The sequence below is a fragment of the Fusarium tjaetaba genome, assembly GCF_013396195.1.
Source record: "Fusarium tjaetaba strain NRRL 66243 chromosome Unknown NRRL66243_c0000348, whole genome shotgun sequence".
NCBI lineage: Eukaryota > Fungi > Ascomycota > Sordariomycetes > Hypocreales > Nectriaceae > Fusarium > Fusarium tjaetaba.
This window is the reverse complement of record NW_023501544.1, coordinates 1-22225: the sequence shown is the minus strand read 5'-3', so window position 1 is coordinate 22225 and position 22225 is coordinate 1. Positions and strand designations below refer to the sequence as shown.

General features: G+C 49.2%; 9 protein-coding genes across 9 annotated transcripts; 4 read left to right on the top strand and 5 right to left on the bottom strand.

The window, feature by feature from the left end:
- Nucleotides 1-263: 263 nt before the first annotated feature.
- On the top strand, nt 264-1510 carry FTJAE_12595 (flavo nadh-dependent oxidoreductase; the record flags this gene model as incomplete). Its single annotated transcript, XM_037345657.1, has 3 exons — nt 264-692; nt 738-856; nt 991-1510. The coding sequence occupies 3 exons, from the start codon at nt 264-266 to the stop codon at nt 1508-1510; spliced, it is 1068 nt and encodes a 355-aa protein (XP_037200341.1).
- Nucleotides 1511-1912: 402 nt separating this feature from the next.
- On the bottom strand, nt 1913-2884 carry FTJAE_12594 (alpha-L-arabinofuranosidase precursor; the record flags this gene model as incomplete). Its single annotated transcript, XM_037345656.1, has 1 exon — nt 1913-2884. One exon carries the CDS (start codon nt 2882-2884, stop codon nt 1913-1915), a length of 972 nt encoding a protein of 323 aa, XP_037200340.1.
- A 1813-nt stretch (nt 2885-4697) lies between these two features.
- On the bottom strand, nt 4698-5808 carry FTJAE_12593 (lipase esterase; the record flags this gene model as incomplete). The annotated part of the gene is made up of 5 exons (XM_037345655.1): nt 4698-5033; nt 5098-5175; nt 5396-5444; nt 5495-5691; nt 5749-5808. The coding sequence occupies 5 exons, from the start codon at nt 5806-5808 to the stop codon at nt 4698-4700; spliced, it is 720 nt and encodes a 239-aa protein (XP_037200339.1).
- A 610-nt stretch (nt 5809-6418) lies between these two features.
- On the top strand, nt 6419-8990 carry FTJAE_12592 (sterigmatocystin biosynthesis monooxygenase stcW; the record flags this gene model as incomplete). Its single annotated transcript, XM_037345654.1, has 14 exons — nt 6419-6739; nt 6794-6869; nt 6946-7252; nt 7314-7507; nt 7575-7660; nt 7711-7761; nt 7821-7936; nt 7993-8114; nt 8168-8259; nt 8308-8338; nt 8392-8436; nt 8484-8648; nt 8696-8808; nt 8871-8990. The coding sequence occupies 14 exons, from the start codon at nt 6419-6421 to the stop codon at nt 8988-8990; spliced, it is 1839 nt and encodes a 612-aa protein (XP_037200338.1).
- Nucleotides 8991-9573: 583 nt separating this feature from the next.
- Nucleotides 9574-10580, top strand: FTJAE_12591 (uncharacterized protein; the record flags this gene model as incomplete). Its single annotated transcript, XM_037345653.1, has 2 exons — nt 9574-10415; nt 10478-10580. The coding sequence occupies 2 exons, from the start codon at nt 9574-9576 to the stop codon at nt 10578-10580; spliced, it is 945 nt and encodes a 314-aa protein (XP_037200337.1).
- A 454-nt stretch (nt 10581-11034) lies between these two features.
- Nucleotides 11035-11979, bottom strand: FTJAE_12590 (uncharacterized protein; the record flags this gene model as incomplete). The annotated part of the gene is made up of 1 exon (XM_037345652.1): nt 11035-11979. One exon carries the CDS (start codon nt 11977-11979, stop codon nt 11035-11037), a length of 945 nt encoding a protein of 314 aa, XP_037200336.1.
- A 1191-nt stretch (nt 11980-13170) lies between these two features.
- Nucleotides 13171-16184, bottom strand: FTJAE_12589 (histidine kinase; the record flags this gene model as incomplete). Its single annotated transcript, XM_037345650.1, has 2 exons — nt 13171-15642; nt 15690-16184. The coding sequence occupies 2 exons, from the start codon at nt 16182-16184 to the stop codon at nt 13171-13173; spliced, it is 2967 nt and encodes a 988-aa protein (XP_037200335.1).
- Nucleotides 16185-16612: 428 nt separating this feature from the next.
- On the bottom strand, nt 16613-18932 carry FTJAE_12588 (laccase precursor; the record flags this gene model as incomplete). The annotated part of the gene is made up of 9 exons (XM_037345649.1): nt 16613-16795; nt 16869-16903; nt 16960-17958; nt 18007-18141; nt 18191-18208; nt 18255-18315; nt 18362-18483; nt 18536-18653; nt 18702-18932. 9 exons carry the CDS (start codon nt 18930-18932, stop codon nt 16613-16615), a joined length of 1902 nt encoding a protein of 633 aa, XP_037200334.1.
- Nucleotides 18933-19936: 1004 nt separating this feature from the next.
- FTJAE_12587 (alpha-glucosidase 2) lies at nt 19937-22225 on the top strand (the record flags this gene model as incomplete). Its single annotated transcript, XM_037345648.1, has 12 exons — nt 19937-20202; nt 20251-20404; nt 20450-20530; nt 20576-20831; nt 20879-20942; nt 20991-21188; nt 21236-21303; nt 21359-21447; nt 21504-21700; nt 21746-21977; nt 22026-22125; nt 22178-22225. Coding segments are annotated over 12 exons (1753 nt in total), but the record flags the coding sequence as incomplete, so codon positions are not given.

Genomic DNA, 22225 nt, shown 5'->3' with positions numbered 1-22225 from the left:
GCCAAGAGTTTCGGCGCTGTTAAGCATCAAGTGTCTTGTCACCGAGATCAGTAGCGTGAATACTTGCTATATAACATAAAAAGAAATACCCAGTTGATATCACAACTGGCCTTGAAAGGTCACCCATAAGATAATACTAGAGAAGATATTCTGTAGTATTTAAAGTCTCTGTTTTCTCTCGTGAACTGAGCTGATCTTGTACTTGATTCAACAGCATTCACTTCAATCATCACTGCAATCTATACCAGCACATTCCCAGCATCATGGCAAACCTCCTCGAACCAATCACCATAGGCGGCAAGCTCACTCTCAGGAACCGTATCGTCATGGGTTCAATGACTCGTAACCGCTGCATCGACGATAACAAACCCGGCCCAGCCCAAATCAAGTATTACGCCGACAGGGCCAAGTACGGCACCGGTCTCATCGTCACTGAAGGCACTTTCGTCGATTGGACTGGCTGCGACTGGAAGCACGCTCCTTTCATGATCACCCAAGAGCATGCAGATGCGTGGCGAAACGTAACTGACGCAGTTCATGATGTTGGTGGAAAGATCTTCTTTCAGGCGTGGCATGCTGGGAGGTGTCAGCATGATCAGCTGCCTATTATGAAGGAGAAGGGTGCCAAGGTTCTGGCTCCTTCTGCTATCAAAGCCCAGGGAGGGAAATACAGAGAATTGCCTGGCATGCCTGTGAGTTTATTATGAGTTCGATGAATGGATGCTGACTGAAACTAGGGGCATACGGATAATATCGAAGCCATTACAGATGTTCAAGCTGTCATTGATACTTACAGACGAAGCTGTGAGCTAGCTAAATCAGCTGACTTTGATGGCGTTGAGCTTCTTGCTCAAGGGTAACATATGACATATCCGCTGGTACTTCTGAAGCAGTTGCTAACTTACATCAAAGCGGCTATCTCCCTCAACAATTCCTCAACAGGTCAGCCATACCAATATTGTTAATACCAGGTTGTTACTGACTGTATAGCCGCGCGAATCGCCGCACTGATGAATATGGTGGTTCAGTTGAAAACAGATGCCGCTTCACCCTCGAGCTCGTGGATGCAATTGCCGCCGTCTTCAACGGACCCGAGTATATCTGCGTCAAGATTAACCCTACAGATCATCTCAACGACTCTATTGTCGACTTTGACGAGATGAAGGAGACTTACACATATCTCATCACCGAACTTGTTAAGCGAAAAGTTGGTATTATCAACCTTTGCCGTCGTGGTGCCGAAACGTCTCCTGGTTCAGGAGAATTCTTTGGACCTCTTCCTCGCCCTGAAGGTTATCCTCTGCCTCCTGGCTATGATCCAGTACTTGACTTTGGGAAACTCGTCAAGTTTCCTGGTAGTCCGACTTTGCTTATGGCCAACCATGATTATACCATTGAAGCGGCTGATGCTCTTATTGGAGCGGGCAAACTCGACATGATTACGTTTGCGAGAGCTTTCATTTGGAATCCGGTGAGTAGTACAACATCCGAGGATTCCAAGTCTAACTAGTTGAAAAGGATCTCGTTTCTCGTATCACTCACGGAATACCTCTCGCCAGGAATAATAGAGGTCCTTGGGTTTTTTATGGGCAGGAGGAGACACCAGACGAGGGTTATAACGATTGGCCGATTGCCTCAACCGCATAGACGTCACTAGAGCAAGCATACACATACACCAGAGTTTTCACGGAAGACAAGATAGAGACAAATATATGAGCAATATGTGCATTTTTCCATTCAAATGAATGTGACTTGATAATATACGAGCAGATAACTATGTACAGATGAATGAGTGTCATGGACGAATCACCATGATGATCCCGTTTGCACCGCAAAACTGGGTGTCCAACATCCACGTCCGTGCAAAAGCCAGAGGAAGAAAAAGCAGTGCTAACACGTCTTCTTAATCCGCTTACTTCTTGAGGGTGAGCAGACCAGGGCGGTAAGGAAGAGCGTTGTAGTCGCCACCAGAGTTGGGGTTGCGGCCCTGGTAGAGGAGCTGGAGGTTGCAAGGGTCGACGGGGAAGGTCTGGTCGTTGCTGGTTCGGATCAGCTCTCCGTGGCTGATGTCGTTGGTCCAGGTGGCACCACTGTTGGCCTTGCCGGCGAAGGGGTTGGACTCGGTACCGGCGTTGACGGTCCAGGCGCCGTCGAGGCTGTTGGCAGTAAAGGAGCGGAAGTATCGTCCGCCGCTGCCCATGGCCTCGACGATCATAAGGTACTTGTTCAAGCCCTTGAGGGAGTAGACCTGCACGGCCTCGAAGAGGTTGGCCTTGGTGTCCTGCAGGATGACCTGCGAGGCGGAACCGAAGCTACCGGGGAAGTTGCCGATGGGCATGCTGGCGCGGTAGATGGAGCCGTTGTCGCCGGCGAAGAACAGGTACATGTTCTTGCTATCGCCAATGACGGTCTGGTCGATAGGGCCAGTGTCAGAGTTGGCGATGTTGCCGGTGAAGAGAGGCTGAGCAGCAGACCAGCCGTTAATGTTGGATGGGTTGCTGGAAGTTCTGTACGAGAACTTGGTGGGACCCCACTGGTGAGCCAGGATCCAGATGTTCTTGGGCGCGAAGTAGAACAGAGTAGGAGCGACAGCAGCAAAAGGCGTAGCGGTCTGCGAGGCAGAGCCGAGCTGGTTGATGTTGGAGACGGGGCTGAAGGCCATGGATCCGTAGGCGGTGCCATAGTTGGTGGCGTAGACGAGCTGGCCGCCGTTGTAGGGAGCGACGGTGAAGTCCTTAAGGGACTTCCAGCCGTTCTTGGGCTCGGCGAGGACACCGCTTGAGGTCCATTTGTAGGAGGTGGGAAGAGCGCACTGAGCTGAGACGTCGCCGACGGAGGCGAGGAGCAACAAGCCCGAGGAGACGAGGCCGAGATCGTACTTCATGGTGATATCAGGGTGAGGGAATATGAGGAGAGGAGGAGGTTGTGATGATACAAGAGAAGAAAAGACTGATCGACGAGGAGGAAGTCAGTAAGTTATATATGAAAATAGTAGATGGACTATGCATGGCGAGACGGCCCTTAATTTGTATGGGGATCATTCGTTGCTGGGGAATAATCGAGCTGGCATTGGAGGAGAAAATATGGTGTATCCACTGATACAACGTAGTCTTGTTCTAGATCATCCGAACAATGACCCAAACAAGGATCGATCGAAGGGTGCTGAACGAGTCTGAACGAGCGTGCTTCCTTTTGGAACCACGGAGACGGATCCGAGTGTTTCTGCTTTGGGGTTAGCTTCGATCGGGGCGCAGGGTACATTTGGCTTACGCTAATTTAACCAGTAGAGAAAAGTACCTCCTCCCCTTGAGTTAGTCTACTGTACCTGTTACTGGCAGGCGAGTCAGCTCGTGCGTGCGTGCGTGCGTTTGCCTGAAGCTGAAGCAGTGACGAATACATACACGTACGTTTGTGTCTATCCATTTCGAGAGTATAAACTTTCTTGTTTGTTTTGGGGGTCCTGCAGGAAACGAGCGGTAGACACGGCATGTTTCTCGGCTTCATCTAGAAAATCGATATGCCAAGCTGAATCATAGTGGGTTTCATCTTGGCAGGCCTAGTTTCAGCATCCACTCTGTCATCTCTCCCGCGGGATACGAGAGAACCAGAGACAAGCGTGATCACCACATGATGTCCGTTCCCAAATGGACTGATGCAGCCCCGTTACTATGAACAGTCTAGTCTACGATGCCATGTGGTGTACTATGTATGCACCCCAGGTAAAAGAATGAGACAGGATATTGGCGCACCTATAGAATTGCACCGTAGTCGGTAAATACTAGTCAACACCCCAGATTCGTCCCTGAAAAGAAAAAACAACCCCGGCACGGCAAAGGACCTCATTAGGCTAAAACCCATCGCGGTGAACGATTGTCATATATTACTAGCGTGCCAGTAGAATTTAACTACTGATATGTTGTTTCACACGCAGTGTGTTATTCCGCCTATCAGACGAAACCTGGTATTTGACTGTCCGAAAGCACTTGTATTTTAGCCAGATTTGGTGTAAGCGGGCGAATTAAACTATTGCGAGTCGCGGGAATAGTTAACTACAGAATGCGGGGGATGAAAATGCGGAGTGCATACAGCCGTGTAAGTCAAAGATATCACCAAGTTCAAGTGTTGATGATTTTTGGCGGTGAGTGAGGGGGATTGAGCAGAATGACTCTGGATAAGGCTGAATACTTTCCCACGGAACTCGGCTTCTCTCATGTTTGATGTTAAATGTCAAGGCGAGAACAAAGTGGGTTTGTCAGATTGCCATAGCGTGATGGGCGTCCCCTTGAAACGCCAAGTAATATCCGTTTCCTTGATGCGATAAGATAGGAAGACCGAAAGGGGAAAGAGAAGCGAGATGGGGTGCTACATACTGATAAGATAACGGAATCAAGTCACTGTAGCTTACCCTATATTGTAAAATCGTCCTAAATAGGTATCTGTACCGTACGGAGTAACGATAGTAGTTTCAACTACTTAAAAGCTTAAAAGAATAAAAGAGAAAAGCGATAAAATCAAGTCTCTATCTCTAATAACCACTTGATTGCCTTAATTAAATCCTCATCACTTTTCACAGCACTTTGTAAAGGAAGGTTCATAAAGGCATGTGGGAAACCCGCATAGACACTCAATCTGACTGGGATTCTAGCCTCAGGTTAGCAAAAAGAAAACCCCCTGCAACCAACAGCCTGTGTGTTTGCTCACCCTGCTTGCTGCAGTCTCTCAGCATATGCGAATCCGTCGTCTCGAAGGGGGTCAGCTCCAGCGACCTGGATATAAGCTGGCGGCAGACCCGAAAAGTCCTTTGCTAGAAGTGGAGACACGCGTATGTCCTCTGGAGGAGCCCCGTAGTAGCCGAGACACTGAGTGACCGCTGCAGTCGGGAGAACAGGTGCCGTGGCGTTCTCAGTGTAGCTAGAAAAGTCGAACTCAGCACGGGGTAGGGCATCCTGATGCACCACGAGAGGAACACGCAGTATCTGTCCGCGAAATGTAATGTTTGCGGCGCTTCGGGCTCTCTGTGCGAGAACGGCTGCCTTGCAAGAGTTAGGACTTTTGCATGAGTAGGTAGGTACTGAAATGTACGGGGGAGGCACATACAATGTTTCCACCGGCACTGAGGCCGCCTAAGATGATCTTATCACTGGCACCCCCCAAAGAGTCGATATTCTCAAAAACCTGTGCTCTATTAACAGCCTGTCGTGGTAATGGCATGGGGAGCCTACCCAAAGCACTCCTTGCCAAACATCTTCCAGGCCAATGGGGAAAGTGTTTTCTGGTGCTCTTTGTCGATTTGTGAGTGTACATTCCACTTCGCGTTGAGTAATTGGAGGCCTTACTTGCGGTAGTCCACACTGATAACAATCACGCCTGCAGACTTACACATCGTTCGGCATACCTTATCCTCTGAATCCAAGTCTCCCATTGTCCACCCTCCGCCATGGACGCTGTTTATCAATCAGCATGAGAATGAGCACTTCTGAGCCTTCTCTCTTACTATATGACTATTGGAAGAGGCTCGGAGCTATTATCCGGAGTATAAAGGCGCAGCTGGTTGGTAGCGCCCTGATAGCCTGGGACTTGAACATCTCTGATAGAGAATCCGATAGGAGGGCTATCGGATTTGGGGAATTTCAATTCGCGAAGTTGCTGGGGGGATCCGAGTAGGGGAGGAATAGGAAACTGTTTCTCGAACTAGGTAGTATTGTATTAGTGATGATGCAAGGGTGGCGTAACATCAGAAGTGCATACTGCTTCCCATTCAGGGTGGATCGTTGAAAGTCCGGGCTCACGGATAATAGGCTCCGACATGGTAGCACTTTATAGCCGGGGAAAGTGATCAATATTTGGAGAGTAGAGTGAGTGCAAGTTCAAGTAACCAATGGTAGTCTGGCTCTAGAGATGACATTCAGTCTGGCCAACTGTGGTATATTTAACAGTACGCCTCGGTTATGAGCCCGCCCACTGAGCACGGCATCCATACATCCTTATTCCGAGCGCTGAAGATGGTGCTGTATCGTTTGGCACTCTCCAACCCAAGGTACCTACGTTGGTCACTGTAGAGATTTTGGATGCCGAGGTCCGCTACTCCGTAAGTGGTCTAGCTTTCCCCAGAACGAGTCAGAAAATACTGATGTTGTGTTCTTGCTTGAGGCCGGGTCAAGAATAGCCGTGTCCTGTTTGGCGGCTCATTCTCTGGGCCAGAATATGGTCTTTGACCGGCGAGCAAGACGTGTACGAGTCAGATTATTCGCGTCGTTGCCGGCAAGGTCTACTAGTATTCGCCTGTAGATTAGTCTTAAACAACAAGCTGATTCAAACCTCTTAAATAATCCTCTGTACATCCTCATTTATGTGATAACCATACTACTCAACCACCAGATAACAACTGAGATCATTTGCGATTTTCATCTTATTAACTATGGGAAGCATCGAAGAATCCAAGGGCGGGGTCAACTCACCTTTCTTGATCCCCGGCCTCAAGTTCTTTGCAGACCCCGAGTCAGACACTCGTCCTGGAAATTTATTTTCGGAGAAACTCCACTGCGACTATCATAACAATCCAGAGACTGGATATCATATCCCTTTTGCGCCTATCGGGGACCCTGGAAACAGGAGACTGAAAGTCATTACGATCGGTGCTGGGCTGGCCGGTGTTATGCTAGCTTACAATATCGAGAAGCATTGCCCTAATGTCGAACATGTGATATACGACAAGAATCCAACTGTGGGAGGGACCTGGGTAAGGGCTTTCTTCTTGTTGAGCTCATGGCTATGCTGACAGGGAGTCTCCTAGTACCAGAACCGATACCCCAATGCCGCATGCGACTCCCCTACTTGTACATATCAGTTCAACTTTGCCGTTGACCCGGGTAAGATATCTCTTATGCTGATGCATGATCCAGTAAACAGGCCATCGGAACCTAGGGGACACTAACATCTGTGCAGAGTGGGACAAGTTCCTGTCAGGATCAGATTATCTACGCGATTATGTGGCCAAAGTCGTCAAGAAGCTCGACCTTGAGAAATACATGATCTTCAACTCGAGAGTAATCGAAGCCCGATTCGATGATAAAAAAGGCACGTGGAATGTCAAGATTGAACAGACAGCGAGTGACGGAAGTCAAAAGACCTTCACCGACGACTGCGACCTTCTCCTAGGTGCAGTAGGTATCTTGGATCGCTGGGAGTACCCAAAGATTCCTGGCCTCGAGTCGTTCAAGGGCCGAGTGGTTCACTCGGCTGATAGGACAAAGTAAGACCGCCAACCCTTCCCCTCTCCAGTCACATGTCTTACTAAGACTTTTCCTTGACAGGTGGGAAGAGTACACCAAAGATAAGTGGGCAAGTGACGAGATCGTTGTTATTGGCTCTGGAGCAAGCGCGTACCAGGTTGTACCGGGAATGCAGCCTCACGCCAAAAAAGTACACAGCTTTCTCCGCACCCCGGCGTGGTTCTACGCCGCGCCCCCTGACTCTGGCGGAGACCCTAGGCCCCAGGATTATACATGTCAGTGCCATATTACATCAAACTCCGTTACTGGACTTGTAAGCTGACCGTCGGCTCTTGGGGCCAGATACCGAGGAGGAGAAGGCCCTCTTCAGAAAGGACCATGGCGCTATGCTCAAGCACGCAAAAGCCAACGACAGTGTTTTGATGATGGTTTGTTCCTGCCTGCCCAAAGCTTGTGAATGTCGACTGACATATTGCAGATGCAGCATATGATGGTGAAGTATGAACCTGCGTATTATCAGGCCCGAAAAGTAAGCTGCAGTCCATATGTTCTGTAAGAAGAAAAAGCCTAATCACGTTTTACACGCAGACTTTGACTGAAAGAACTCGAAAGTGGATCAAAGATGACAAGCTATTTGACAAGATTATTCCCACCTGGAGCCCAGGCTGTCGTCGAATCACACCCGGTGACCCTTTCATGGTAGCGTAAGTACACCCTATCAACAACATACTATGAATTACACCTTACAGAGATGCCCTAGTATTCAAGAACCCAATGTTGATGTTCATTTCACGGGTATCGCGAGAGTTGACAAGAATGGAGTCTTTGGCGACGATGGCACATACACCGCCTGCGACACCATCGTATGTGCGACTGGTTTTGGTACGTGGTGATCTCTGATTGATGGCATGGTCTTTAACTATTTGTAACAACAGATGTGTCTTATCGACCTCCTTTCCCCTTGATCGGGTTGGACAACTACGACCTTCGCAAAGAGTGGCATACTGTTCCGGAGAGTTACATGGGCGTAAGTGCTTAGAGATACAGCCTAGGGACGGCGAGCTGACTTTCCTAGCTGATGGCGCCCAAGATACCGAATTATATGAGTAAGCTTATGCCGAAGATGGAGTGTGAATGCTATATCTAACATGCGCACCAGTGTATCTCGGTCCAAACTGTCCAGTAGAGAATGGAAGCATCACCGGTTCGTAGAATCGCCTCACCAGATGACATAAACTCACACCGTCACAGGACTCTTGGAAGCAATCGTCAGCTACACCGTCAAAGCGATCAAGAAGATGCAGCGAGACAACATCAAGTATTTCGTCCCTCGCCAGGACGTAACCGATGAGTTCAACGACCACACTCAATCCTGGTTCAAAGGCACCGTATGGGAAGAGAGCTGTAACGCGTGGTGTAAGTTGCTTGCTCGTGAAATGCAATGCATGCTGACTCTTGAGTAGACAAGAACAGAAAAACGGGACGTGTAGATGCTATTTGGCCAGGAAGTGCCCTTCACTTCCGAGACGCCATCCAAGATCCCCGCTGGGAAGATATGGAGATCAAGTATCATGCTGTAAGAACTTAAACCCGGCATATTGTCTTGATGGTCCTTGCTAATCGTGCCTGTTACATCAGCGGAATCGGTTCCAGTATCTTGGATATGGGTTCGCCCCTATCGACCTGAGCACGTCTCCTGACGCGGACCGAAGCCCGTATCTCAAGCTGGAGAATCTTGATCCTCGTTTTTACGAATGAATACAAGTTGCAGGCTTGGCAACTTGGATGAGAGGCTATGGGGCCCGTGAATGGCGTGGTTCTCTGTCCTTTAGGTAGCCAAACTGAAGTCATTGCGAGATAGTGATGAAATGGAACAGAGTATTTGTGAATTAATCAAGGCACGTATAGGCAGCTTCGTGAGCGCTGGTTAGATGGTATCAATTGCTCGATCGGGGCATGGCATTTAAGATGGACCGTCCTCGTGCACACTTGTATAGACAGCTGGTGTACTGTCTGAACTGGGTTTACGAGAGTGTCCTTTTGAGCTGATAGATCCCGTAGCCGATGCTTACTTCACGCACGTCACGCACCTCACGCGCCCTCGTGCATACTAACCGAAAAAGAAGATGCCGGAAGTTCCGCGGTGTCAACAGATTTGTGCCTAGGTAGGTAGGCACAATGCGGGGAAGGGTCTTGGACACTGACGACTTGCCTCATCCCCAGATTTCTCCGCCGTTCTACCCCGTCTGCCGACTCCCCCTCTTTTTCACCCGCAGCATCTATCAGATCGTAGGATCTTGACTCCTCATTCTAGACAAACCCCTCTCTCCATACAAACACAATGACGAACGGAACTTCGATAAACGACCGCAAGTCCAGAAAGCGAGAGCTCGATCGTAAAGCGCAGCGATTGGCTCGTCAGCGAACAAGAAGTCGTATGGCCCACCTCGAAACATTGGTGGCCAACTTTCAAGAGACTGACTCTGATGCTCGCTTCTCATCTCTGAACGAACAACTATCCAAGTTGATCGGCGAGCGAGACGGACTCAGAAATCTTTTGGAGTCTCTTGACTTTACCATCCGAAGTCATCTTGACGAGGCCTCTGCGAAAAAGCCCTTGCTGTCCTCTGCGATTCGCAAAGATGGCGGAGCGCAGTCTTTGCGAAGCCGGCTAGATGTGCCAGACTGGCAAGAAATCCCTGGGAATGAGGCTTTCGACACCGCTGCATCAATGAACAGCAGTGACGATGTTCAGGCCTGGCATGATCCAGAGTCTCTAGATTTGGATTCTTCTCTATTCCGGCTATCTCCTCTATTCCCGGACTTTCTCAGCACCATGGTCCCCCAGATTGGTCTACCAAAATGCGAGTGTATGCTCGGCACGAGGGTTAACATTTGGCGCCAGTTCAATCATCTCTACCAGTCACTGGCCAACATAGACCTAGCAGCGGAAGACCGAGAGAGCGAAGATTCCATCATTCGCGCCGTGCTGTACGGGTGGAATAGCGTCACTGCAGCGGCACGAGAGCTAAACACCTGCCGTATGCTTCGTAGCATAGACGAGCTTTCAGGGTTGAAATCTAGTACCACCGATCGGCTGGCCATGTTGAGCTTGATACGCCTTATGCTAGTGAGCCAAAGGAGTCCAAGAAAAGCCGCGCTACCGCGTTGGCTCCAGGCCAGGTAAGTTACTGCCACGACCATCTTCTCTCTTCTTGGTCCACGTCCACTAATTCTGCCCCAAGGCCATCTCAGAACCTCCCCCATGCAATCGCCATCGACTTTGTCTTCTGGTGCGAGACCCTTGCCAGCCCAGCCCAGCCCAGCCCCGCTCTGTCTGCTTCATAGCTAATGCACAGCCCAGGCCTGGTATACGAGAGCGGTTGGTCTTCTCGGAGCATGAATACTGCACAGACTCCTTTTGGCGCAGTGCATTCTCAGATACGAAGCTCTTGTGGCCGATGGAGCTGTCCGATGCCTATGTCCAGAACTCGGTGACCGGCAACCTGCACCTTTCGCCCTACTTTCGCATGTTCATACGGGACTTGGGTAACTGGACGGTGTCGCCGGGGTTTTTAAAGCAATACCCAGAGCTCTATAATGACATTAAAGGATATTAGTCTGTAGGAAAACATTTAAAGAGATTTAATAGGTACAATATAGAGTAAGCTCCAGCTCTTGGTTACAGGTGGGCCGATTGTTATTTGTTTATTTATTTTATCATCTGAGGCGTAAAAATTCTCCTAAGAAAAGATTGTAATCTCTAGGGCAAATATTTAATGAAATATCTATCCTAAGCAGTCTATGCATTTGGCATATGATCCTTCACCCAGTTCTCCTTTTCTATCCGTAGCGATCTCTGCCCCCATTTAATAGTCCCCCACGCCCCAACCGCTCCCCAAACCGACGGAACCGCCCATCCAAGCGTATATCCAACCTCAACCGGCAAAACCCACGCCAACACGATCAAAACAACACTCACAACCGACCCAGTAATCGCCCACGCCCAGTGCATCTCAACAAGCATCCTTCTAAACCTTGGTGACGCGTTATACCGCGCCATAGCAGCCTCTCTATACTCCTTGCCCCCACCGCCATCACAAGCCGTGATGTCCTCCATTATCGTGAATGTAAGCGGTGGGTATTTATCGCCGATGACGTGAGAGCTTAGGCGGTGAAAACGAAGTCTCCAGTTGAAGTGGTACGCTATTCCTGTCCAGATCATGTAGGTTGTTACCATTAGGATACCGACTGGCATGATGATGCTCAGACCCCTCATCATCGGCGGATCAGGGATGCTGAACCCAATCATAAGCGCTGTCATGACAAAGTACGGTGGTCCGAGGACTAAATGCACCGTATCGAAACTCCATCGTCCGGCGCCGTTGAGAGGCCGATAAGTATCTCGCTTCAACGCAAGGCGTAAGCCACGAAGACCGTATTCTCCACCCGATATAAACCCAAACATCGCCGTTATGATAGCAAACATAGCGCCCGGTCGTAAATCGGTGAGGTTAGAGATTGTGAAGTAAAAGATAATCGGGATGAGAGTGCATTCCGTCAAAATGAGGAACCAGAACAGAAAGATCATGAGTTTGTGCTCGTGGAGGTTATACGGTAGAGGCGGAGGACCACGCGCGATGGGATCAGGCTGTTCATTCTTGCTCGGCATAGACGGTGTGCTCGGAGCAGACGAGAGCGTTATATTCTCCGTCCCTAACGCATTATTCGAAGCAGTCGTTGCCATTGTGTGCGTGCATAAGCTTAAAAATAAGCTTATTTTTACAAAAAACACTACAGAAGACGAAAAGCAGCATTAAATCACTCAGGGGGGGCATTGAGACTGTTTTATTCTAGTGGTAGTGGCGTACGTCAGTGGCAAAAAGATTGAGTGCGTCAGAACGGTCTTGGTATTTAAAGAGTTGGGCTTTTGGGGGCGGATGGAGCGGGTGATGATGCTATTTTTGCTTGGCGTGAGCACTGAAGGATGCAGTGCCAAGGGAGGAGAAAACAAGATTGGCTATCGGGAAAGGCTTGGTGTTGGTGATAGGAGATTTAAATCCGGGGATGTAACGTCGAACGTGAGAGAATTGCATCAATGATGATTACTTGAGTCTTCGCTTTCGTTTTTACCGATCGCTTCGTACTCACTCTTTGCTTGAGGTCCATTGTATGTTGGTGGGTTTGTCATTGTGGGATGATCTTTAACTCATAGTGGGTGATACATCTGAAGACATCCGCGTGTGAAGCTGCGGCGTGGAGGCTACCCCCAAAGCCAGAATAGGTGAAAAACCCACTGTGATGAATTGCAGTGAGCGACAAAAAGATATGATACTGATAACGCGCTATTGGCACACGTAACTACCGGCGCTGATCTACAATAACACCAGCATCTTATTACCGACCCGGACGTCCGTACAGACAAGGATGACAATCAGGTCATCCCTCCGCATCTTCCGGGCCACAGACACAACAATGCCGGACAAGCGACTTTCACTGTGGATCTAGAGCAGCATGTCTATCTCACACGGGAGAGCGACGATAAGCTTCAAATCTCAGGCTATGCTCGCACCAGAAGGACAACAATACTACGTAGAGGTCGGATAATACATATAATAACGCCGCGAGATCGGTAAGACCGAAAGTTTATTCCTTCGCGAGCTTGAATGCGATGCTATAGGTGGAGGAACATATACGCGGCCCTTTCTACACCGACACGTCGTGCGTAATTTCAATGCAAAGATGTGTTCGGAATGAATTATCCATCGAGTGAGGCCATACTTCACGATGTGATCTCTACGCCTCCTTACTCAACACCGCAATGTAAACACATCAGACATAATGCAGTCCCTGTATGATCAAACCAAAACAAACATGGGTATTCGTGTACTGTTCTAACCTAACTCCCCCCCTCAGAAACCCAGTCCCTCCTCCTCTTCTAGCTCGTCACCAGATCCGGAAAATAACTCTTCAGACTACTATCCAGCATCCTTATCCCCACCGGCTTGACGAGATAATTATCCGCACCCGCCTTGCTCGCCGCCTCCCTATCCATCAGGCTATCCTGCCCCGTCACAATAAACAGCACCGCCTTGCTGCTCGTCTCCATAGCCCTGATCTGCCGCGTAGCGCTAATACCGTCGCAAACCGGCATCTGGAGATCCATGAGGATGAGATCGATCGGCGCGGACGTCTGCTGCTTCTTAAACAACTCTACTGCCTGGAGCCCGTCTATGGCGCTTAGGTAGGGAAGCCCGCGTTTTCTGCAGTACATTTCTAGGATGCGTAGGTTTACTGCGTTGTCGTCGACGATGAGGGTCATGGGTTTTGAGGTTGCGGGGGGGATGAGTGGGCGGATGGGGAGGTCGATTGTTGCGGCTTCGATTTGGGATACGGCTTTTGCGAGGGAGTCGGTTAGGAGGGCTTCGGTTGTTTGGTGGGCGACTGATGAGCCGGTGACGGAGTCGTAGCCTTCGTCTGAGGTGGACTTTTGATCGCTCTCGGTTGTTGGGTCGGGGGGTGTGAGGAGGGATTTCGGATCTTCGAGGGATGCGGGAGATGCTTGTGGGGATGTTCGTGTTGACTTTAGTCGTGCTAACAGTTCATCTGCTTTCTGGAGTGCAGAGTCGAGTGTAGACGAGGAGAAAGGCCCGTCGACGAAGACGATGTTGGTGCATGATTCGGGAACGTCGGTTTCATGCGAATTAGTGACTAGACAGAGGGCGACTTGTCTCTTTGGTAGTATTGAATGATATTTCTCTCGTTCGGCTGGATCGCGTATATAGTCAATGATGTTGAGACAATCTTGGGGGTCGGTGGATGATGTGAAGCCATTTCGGGCTAGGTATTTCGCTAGATTCGAGGATAAATGCGCGTTGGGTGAATCGGATGGAAGGTGTCGGTAGCTTAATGGCAAGTGCTTGAGCTGTAAGGCTTTTGTTTCGGTGGGAGTACTAGAGGGACGAATATCGCGGAATGTCGCGCGGAAGTGAGAACCACGATTGACCTCAGACGACACCAACTCAATCGAGCCGTGAAGTAGAGCTGAGAACTTGGTCGAGAGAGTCAAGCCAAGCCCAGCGCCAGTCGAGTGCTCGCCCACCTTCTCGTACAGATCGAAAATACGACCTTGATCCTCAGGAGGAATACCGCAGCCTGTATCCTCAACATCCACCACGAGCGTTTTTGTATCTTGTGTATAGGACTGTGTGACTGTCACTACTCCTTCGGTCGTGTTTTGTAGAGCGTTTACGATCAGAGGAAGGATACTGTCTCGGAAGAGGTTGATGTCGATTCGCAGGCCTTCGCTTTCGGAGGTGAGGTTGTGGTGGAAGAAGACGGGTGCTCGTGTGCGCGTGTCCCTGAAGGTGAAGTCTGCCAATGCCTTGACGAGTGACGTCTCCAGAGACTCGATGCCATGCGTAGCATATTGTCGTTCGGCAGCAGCGATATCAGCCCATCTGTTGAGAGTGATCATGCTGTTGACAGTCGACATGAGTTCCCTGCCTGCAGTAGATATTGTGTCGAGGTAGATGGACGACTTGCCCAGCTCAGCAAGCGGCTTCATGATAGCCTCTACACCAGGCTGGAATTTCGAACTTCCAGGCACTGTCAATGCCCTGAGATCCTCCGTCAATAGCTCTGCGGCGCCGAGGATGCCATGGATGGGTGTTCGGAGTTGGTGTGATACACCGCGGAGGAACTTCTCTTTTGCTCGCATGACTTCGGCGAGGAGACGTTTCTGCCATCGCTGGGTGAGCATGGTAGCGCAGGTGTGCACAAACCAGGAATCGACATCGTCAAATATTCGTCGGAAGTCTTTTGTCGCGACGACGAGGACCGAGGGGCCGAGTTTCGTTTCGCATTGTGCTGAGATGAAGCGTACTACTCGATCTTTTGGTGGCTCGTCGAAATTGGAGTTTGCGATAAAATCCTCGATGTACTCGTCATCTTCCCACAACCCGTGCTTCAAATCTGATGTCGTCGCGGGGTATGGAACCGTCGATTGATCGGTGCCCGTGGACTGCAAACTTATTGACTCGTCGGGGAAGGCTTGTCGGAGTATTCGGAGGATCGGTTCTTGGACATCTTCGCCGTCGGGTTCTTGTTGGACTGCTGCGATGAGCTCGACAAATCGGTGACGTTCTCGTTGGCGTCGCGCCCGTGCACATTGTATTATATCGTGGACGATCCAGTCGGCTAATCGAGCTAGTGCAAGCTGCTGTGTCTTGGATAACGGATCTCGACCTGTCGCTGACGCTACGCACAGCGAACCGAGTCCGACGCATTCACCTGACTCGTGCTGCATCCGCAGCGGGACACCAGCGTATGCGACGAGTCCACCGTGTTCGACGTATGGTGATTCGCGAAATCTCCAGTCTTGGAGCATGTTTGGCAAGAGGAAGACATTCTATAGAGGCTTAGCGAAGGGCGTCAGAGAGGCAGCGGTGGCTATACTCCAGGTGGTTGAGTAACGGTATGTGCGCAGAGGGTTTCACCACGGGGAAGAATAGCAAGTTGAAGGCCTACCGTGGCCAGACGAATGTAAACATTGACATCCAGCACACCGACAACAGCATACTCCCATCCCGACGACTCCTGAGCAAGACACGCCTTCTCCTGCAGCCCCGCGAGGAGTTCAGGCTCGTTGTCGAGATCCCTCGCATAGTACCATAGCATCGACAGCCTCAGCCTTTCATTCTCCGCCAAGCGCGATCGCACATATTTCGAAGACGACGCACGATGCGCCTCCTGCGGTATCGACGACGGACTGAACGGATCTGGCTTTGGAGGGTAGAAGGACGAAGCGACGTCGGAAGTCCACGGCTCTATCGGGACCTTGAAGTTGTTGGCATCGAAGATGGGGCCGATTGACTTTGGACGCGGAGGGAGAGTGTGTTTATCGACTGTTGAGGAGAGGAGCGCGGCGTCTGCCTGGGGGAAGAAATGCATTTAGTGATGATTATAGGGAATGAATTTGGCGAGGCATGGAAGACTTTTAGGGAAGGGATCGTCGCAAGAATAAAATTGTTAGAGGAAATGAATTGAGCTGGAACGGAATTGAATTTGATGGAGGGGAGAGGGAGGGGCTCATGACCCAGAATTAAGGAACTGAACACAGGCAGCACGGGAATGACAGGCATTTTTAGGGGCTGACAAAGATGTCGTCATAATTGTTCATGCCGAGCGAGACAAGCGCTAATTAATAAAAACCGTTTTATTTCTTCAGTTCCTCGGATCAAAAGACGTTTTCTTTGGTAGAGTTTATGCACTCGATTCAACTAACGAACCCCGCTCAAAATGATACCCTGAAACCTGCAGTACCCTAATTCTTCAGTGGTCATGCCCCCGAGCCCGCTAATCATCCGCCGCTACACTAACTAAATACCAGAATCATCCTGAGTCGCGTTATTGTGCTTGTTAAACATGGTATAATACGCAGCCCAGTTCGCACACGTCTCGGAGTATGTAGGCAAGATACCCGAATTCTTAAACATGGGTCCAATGGTTCTAGGTGACTCGATGAATTGAAGTGCCAGGCCTCCCGATGCGTGAAAGGCGATCTGAGGGGGGAGCGTTAGTTTCGAGGATCGAGATCGACGACCAAGATCGAGGAATTAGTTAGGCGAAACTTACATGACAATGCATTAGCCAAACGCCAGGGTTGTTGACTAGAAAATTGTTAGCACCGTATCACTCAAAAAAAAAAAAAAAAGGGATTGCTTACTTTGGAAGGCGATGATAATGTAGCCATCGACCGGGAGGAGTACAACATCTCGACGAGGAGGATTGGTCAGCTGAAGTGTAAAATTCTTTGGATCAAACTCTTTGTTTCCAGAATCGAGAAGAACAAAGTCATGTCCGTGCACATGAATTGGATGCGCAACGGGTGCTTGCGTCTTGTATACCTTGCGATGACCCTTTGTCGTAGAATTATGAATCGACTCTGTGAATTTCCCCTCGATGAGAAAAGCAACCCACGTTCCATTCGCATAGTCAAGAGTCACAGGTTCATACCCAACAGGGAACTGAGGATTATTCCAGCCTTTTTCAGAAGCAATCTTGACGAGACTTAGACTTGGTTCTGCCCAGTCAAGGTAGAAAGATGAATTGGCGAGGACCCATTTGTGCATCATGGAATCTTTCTTGAATTCATTGGGATATCCGACGAGATGAACCTTGAAAGAGTTCTTGACGTAGTCATCATTGTGCTGTGTAATGTTACGCTGCACGATAGGCTTGAGCTTCTCACTAGGCTCGTCCTGACACCCGTAGCAGATGTTATCCTCTTTGGGGGGAGGTGTCCAAGGGATAGAAGTCGACTTAGCATCGTACCGAATGATGCCAAGATTGGATCTCGCACCGCCATTCTGACAATCGCGAGCGTGCATCCAAAAGTTGACATTTCTGCTATTCTTCCCCTTGACAGCTGTGGCATTAACGATAATATCGTAGCGCTGACCAATGGCTATGTTGATCAAGTCTGTCTTGTAGGGCACAATGGGAACAAAGTCAGTGGCCACGACCCAGAAATCATGGTAGTCTATCCAAAAGGTGGTATGCGTTGAAGCAGCCGTGTTGACGAGACTCATTTTGTAAGTCTTGTTTGGTTCAAAGTGGAAGGATGTGAGATTGGAGCCACCCTTGCAGTTCTTGTCGAGAGAGGGACAGCAGTAGTATCTGCCGTTGCCGTTCATGAGCATACTGTCTGGAGCTGGAGGGCGACCTGTTGTCTGTTAGTGATAATGAGATTCTGTTGCAAGAGGGGGAGTACCTAGATATTCGAGCTGGACTTGGGAGAAGGTGGTTTTGTGAAAGTTATCAGTTATGAGAACTGGGCCAAGATCTATATCGTAGTCCATGCTAGTTGGCCCATTGATCTTGAGAGCGCCAGCAAGTCCATCGGCATCTAACCTAGCGTTAGTAAGAAATGGTGATAGAAGGGCTTAGTTACTAACACTGTAGACTAAAGTGACCTGAGACTGTTAAATACTGTCAAAGAATTGAGGACATGCGACTCACTGTGATACCACGATGTTCCATATTGTGTAGCTCTCCAAACGTAAGTGAAGTTCTCACCGGGCTGCTCTCATCAGTACATGGGTCTGGTGGTAGACAGTGAGACTTACAGGAATTGGGCATTCCGTCACGCCTGATACGCCGTCCATCCAGTTGGTATTTAGTTGACGAATACCATGCCAGTGGATAGAAGTGCCGTTGAAGTTGGTCAATTTGTTCACGACGGTGATTTCTTGGAAACATTAGACAAGAGAGACATAAAGAAGCCCAGCCACATGACTTACCAAAAGTATCTCCCCAGTTACCCTCAAGAGTAGGTCCAGGATACGTTCCATTGAACAGCATCCGATCAACCAAGTATCCATCAGGTGCAATCCTTTCATTAGTCACATACAAAAGAAACTGCACCCTTCAGTATCAGTCCCAAAAGACAACAGATAAATGACTTACCTTCCGAACTTTGCCCTCTGGAATTACTTCCTCATAATCAGTATGAATGTCAAAGCCATTTGACCAACAACGTCTGTTCGTAGGCGAGTTACAAGCTCCATCAATAGACTCTGCATCAAAAGCATCAACAAGAGAAAGATCTTGAACAGGGGAGTATGTATGGGAGAATCTAGTCTGGTCCGTGAACCGATGAATAAAGAGAAACTCTGTGAGTCTCTTCCAAAAACCCATCTTGAAAGGCTACTTAGATGGTAACAGAGAGAAGAGAAGAGGGTAACAATGACTGCTGGAAAGAAATGGAGGGTTACGCGGATCCCGACGGAGAAAGGATATTGATATAAACGTCCAACACAGCAATAGCGCATACACACCAAACAGTTCATGATAAGCAATCCCGCAGCGGCTGAAAAAAAAGCCATGAACTAGTTTTGTAAAAACCCGCATGGTGGCGTACGATATTACGAACGAAGGCATCGTCAACACGACACGCACGTTATCAGGACAAACTCATTCGTCAATGCTACCCCCAACGTCGCAATATTAGCATCGGTCTAGACGTGAGACTTTTCTATCGGCATATGTGTAGCATCGAATTGAGGAATTAGCACAGCGCTGAAATGCAGGATTTCAATAATGCGATGCAGAGGGTAAGCCATATATGCAGCTGAGAGCGGGGAAACACCAAAATATGATGATGGAGTGATAAGACGTGATAAGATGTAGTAGACTATACGACGCGATAAGATTGTACGATTTTAAGTATTTGGTCGAGAGCCGATTGATTAGGCATGTCTCAGTTCTAGTTCGCATCGATAGTCTTGGAACTATCGACCTAAAGCGGACGGACCGCTACCCAAATGGTTCTGGCACGAACTACAGGTGGGGGAGCTGATTGGACGAGCAAGTATCCTTGCTGGGCGTCGTGCAGTTTTTGAGGGATAATTATGGGAGTCGTTATGGAGGTTTGATGCGACTTCGTGTAGAGGAAGTGGTTGTGCAGATTGCTGACCGGTCTTGGCCGGGAGGATGCGGGTGAGATGCGTGGCTGGATGAGGTTGTATCGGTGGGCTAAGATGTAGACGGCGTGGATTTGGGGTATGACAATGGTTTGATACTCGTTTATTCACTCAGTATGAGTTTGAATCTGCCGATGATCTGTTCTAGAGGAAGAATTGAGGTATTAAAGGCCCAATCCCTCGTATCTTGGATCAACATTGTCGCCAACTATCGCCATCATGGCTACTCCCACGGACCCCCTCAACTTCATCCCCGCAGACATATTCTTCCCAACCGTCCCAAACTTCACCAAACCCTCTGAAGCTCTCAGCGTTGAATCAACTACCTCAACATCCCCCAGCGATCCTCTCCGCTATGCAGCTCACATCACTCTAAAGGGTGAGCCAAACACTCACTGTCTAGTCCAGTTTGCATCGCCGCAGATCTGGAGAGTCAGATATAATCCAAAGCACACTGCTGTGACGGACTATGATGATTACAACTCGTGAGTCCTCTTGTGGAATTTGTTAGGTCTTGGTGCTGATGAGTGCAGGCGTACTATCGTTAGAGATACCTTCTCGAGTTTGGTTGATGATCTTCAGCAGGAGTATAGAGACTCTGAGGCTTGGAACTCGCATCCTGCTCAGGAGGGATGGTTTTGGAAGACGACTTTTGAGCAGAAGTCTTCAGATCACTGGGTCCTCACTGTAAGTTACCCATCATCCCAGTATACCACCATCTAACACCATTAGACCGTTGAGTATGAGACAAGTGAATCCACTGGCGTCCCAAACACAGCTCTTCACTTCTTCGCCTCCCCATTCCGCATCGTCGTAAGTACCCTCCTCTCTCTTGTACCCCTCCACTCACACGTTTAGGCGACGAGAAAACTCAAGCCTCTCGACGCAGACCCGGCGTTTTTGAAGACCGTTGGTATCGACACTGTATCTGAGTACGAAGAGATCATCTGGCAGACTACAGAGGAGGCTTTCTCGTATCAAGGTAATCCAAGCATCGGCGCTGTGAACAATGTCGTTCTCAACATCAAGAAGCCTGGACCAGCGGCGTATCTTGGCTTTGGAGAGCAGGGCGGAAGGACTGTTATCAAGAAGCCTACTTATCTCAACTTCTTCTGTAAGTTCAACCGGAACGCTTTGATTGGGCGGGTGCTAATGAGGCAGGTTATGATAACTTCAACTACTCGAAGGTTTATGGCCTTGGGGCTCTGGATACTCGAGAACCGCTGTAAGTATTGCTCATAGCATGGTGATCACGTTCTAACTAAGAAAATAGGTATCACTCTACACCTTTCTTTCTGGAGATGAACGGTACTCCGGATCGGAAGAATGTCACAGGTGTCATGGTCGATAACTACTCCCAAGTTGCTATCGACCTCGGCAAGAATGATTCGCATACCATCAGTATTGCTACACGCTTCAACACCTTTGATACATGGATCCTTACCGCTGATGACGTGCCGAGGATGATTTGGTGAGTGTAAGTCTATTTGTGGACTGCTCTTTACTGACTGTTACTAGGCAATACACTTCCATTGTCGGACGACCTAAGCTTAAGCCTCGTTTCATTCTTGGACATCATCAAGCATGTGAGTCCTACAAAACATAGCACCTTTCCACAGGGATCAGCTACTGACAAGTCAGGCTATGGCTATTCCAACGAAGACACAGTGAACAACGTCGTACAACGGTACAGGGACTCCGACATCCCATTAGACGGAATGCATCTTGACGTCGACTTTCAGGCACGTCCACCCTTAAAACATCTGAACTTGACTAACGACAACAGGATAAATACCGCACCTTCACCAGCAGTAACTATGGCTTCCCCAGTGTGGGGTCTTTCTTGAACGGTTTGAAGGCAAAGGGCGTAAAGAGCTGCACCAACATCACGCCCATTCTCACCATTCGTCCCTCCGATCAAGGTCCCTACACAGCACTGGACAGCTTCTGGGATGTGAACGATAAGAAGAATCCAGAGACTAAGTAAGTCGCAGCGGTGCCTTGGATGATAATAACTAACAGATACAGTCTTCTGGTGGCTGACAAGCGATACATGGATGGTCTGCCTAACAATCAACCTCTTTGCTGGCGTTATGACGGTGGTCTGCAGAACCTGGACCCTAATAATGTTAACCAGCGTGAGAGGTTTGCAGACTACATCGGTGCTCCTGACTATAGGGATGACTATAACTTTTCTGAGAATTATAACAGTGGCTATCCATTTCACGGTGGTGTTAGCTATGGCACTAACCTCGGAACTGTGAGTCTTTCCATCCTGAGATATGACAGTGCGGACTAACATGAACAGCCTGGATTCTATCCTGATTTGAACAGAAAAGCTGCGAGGCAGAAGTGGGGGGAGCAGTATCAGTATCTCTTCGACAACGGTCTCGAATTCGTCTGGCAAGGTACGCCGCACTACAAAACATATTCACCAACTCAAGCTAACACCCTAATCAGACATGACAACTCCCGCCGCCGCAAAATGCTACGGCGACTCCCTTGGGT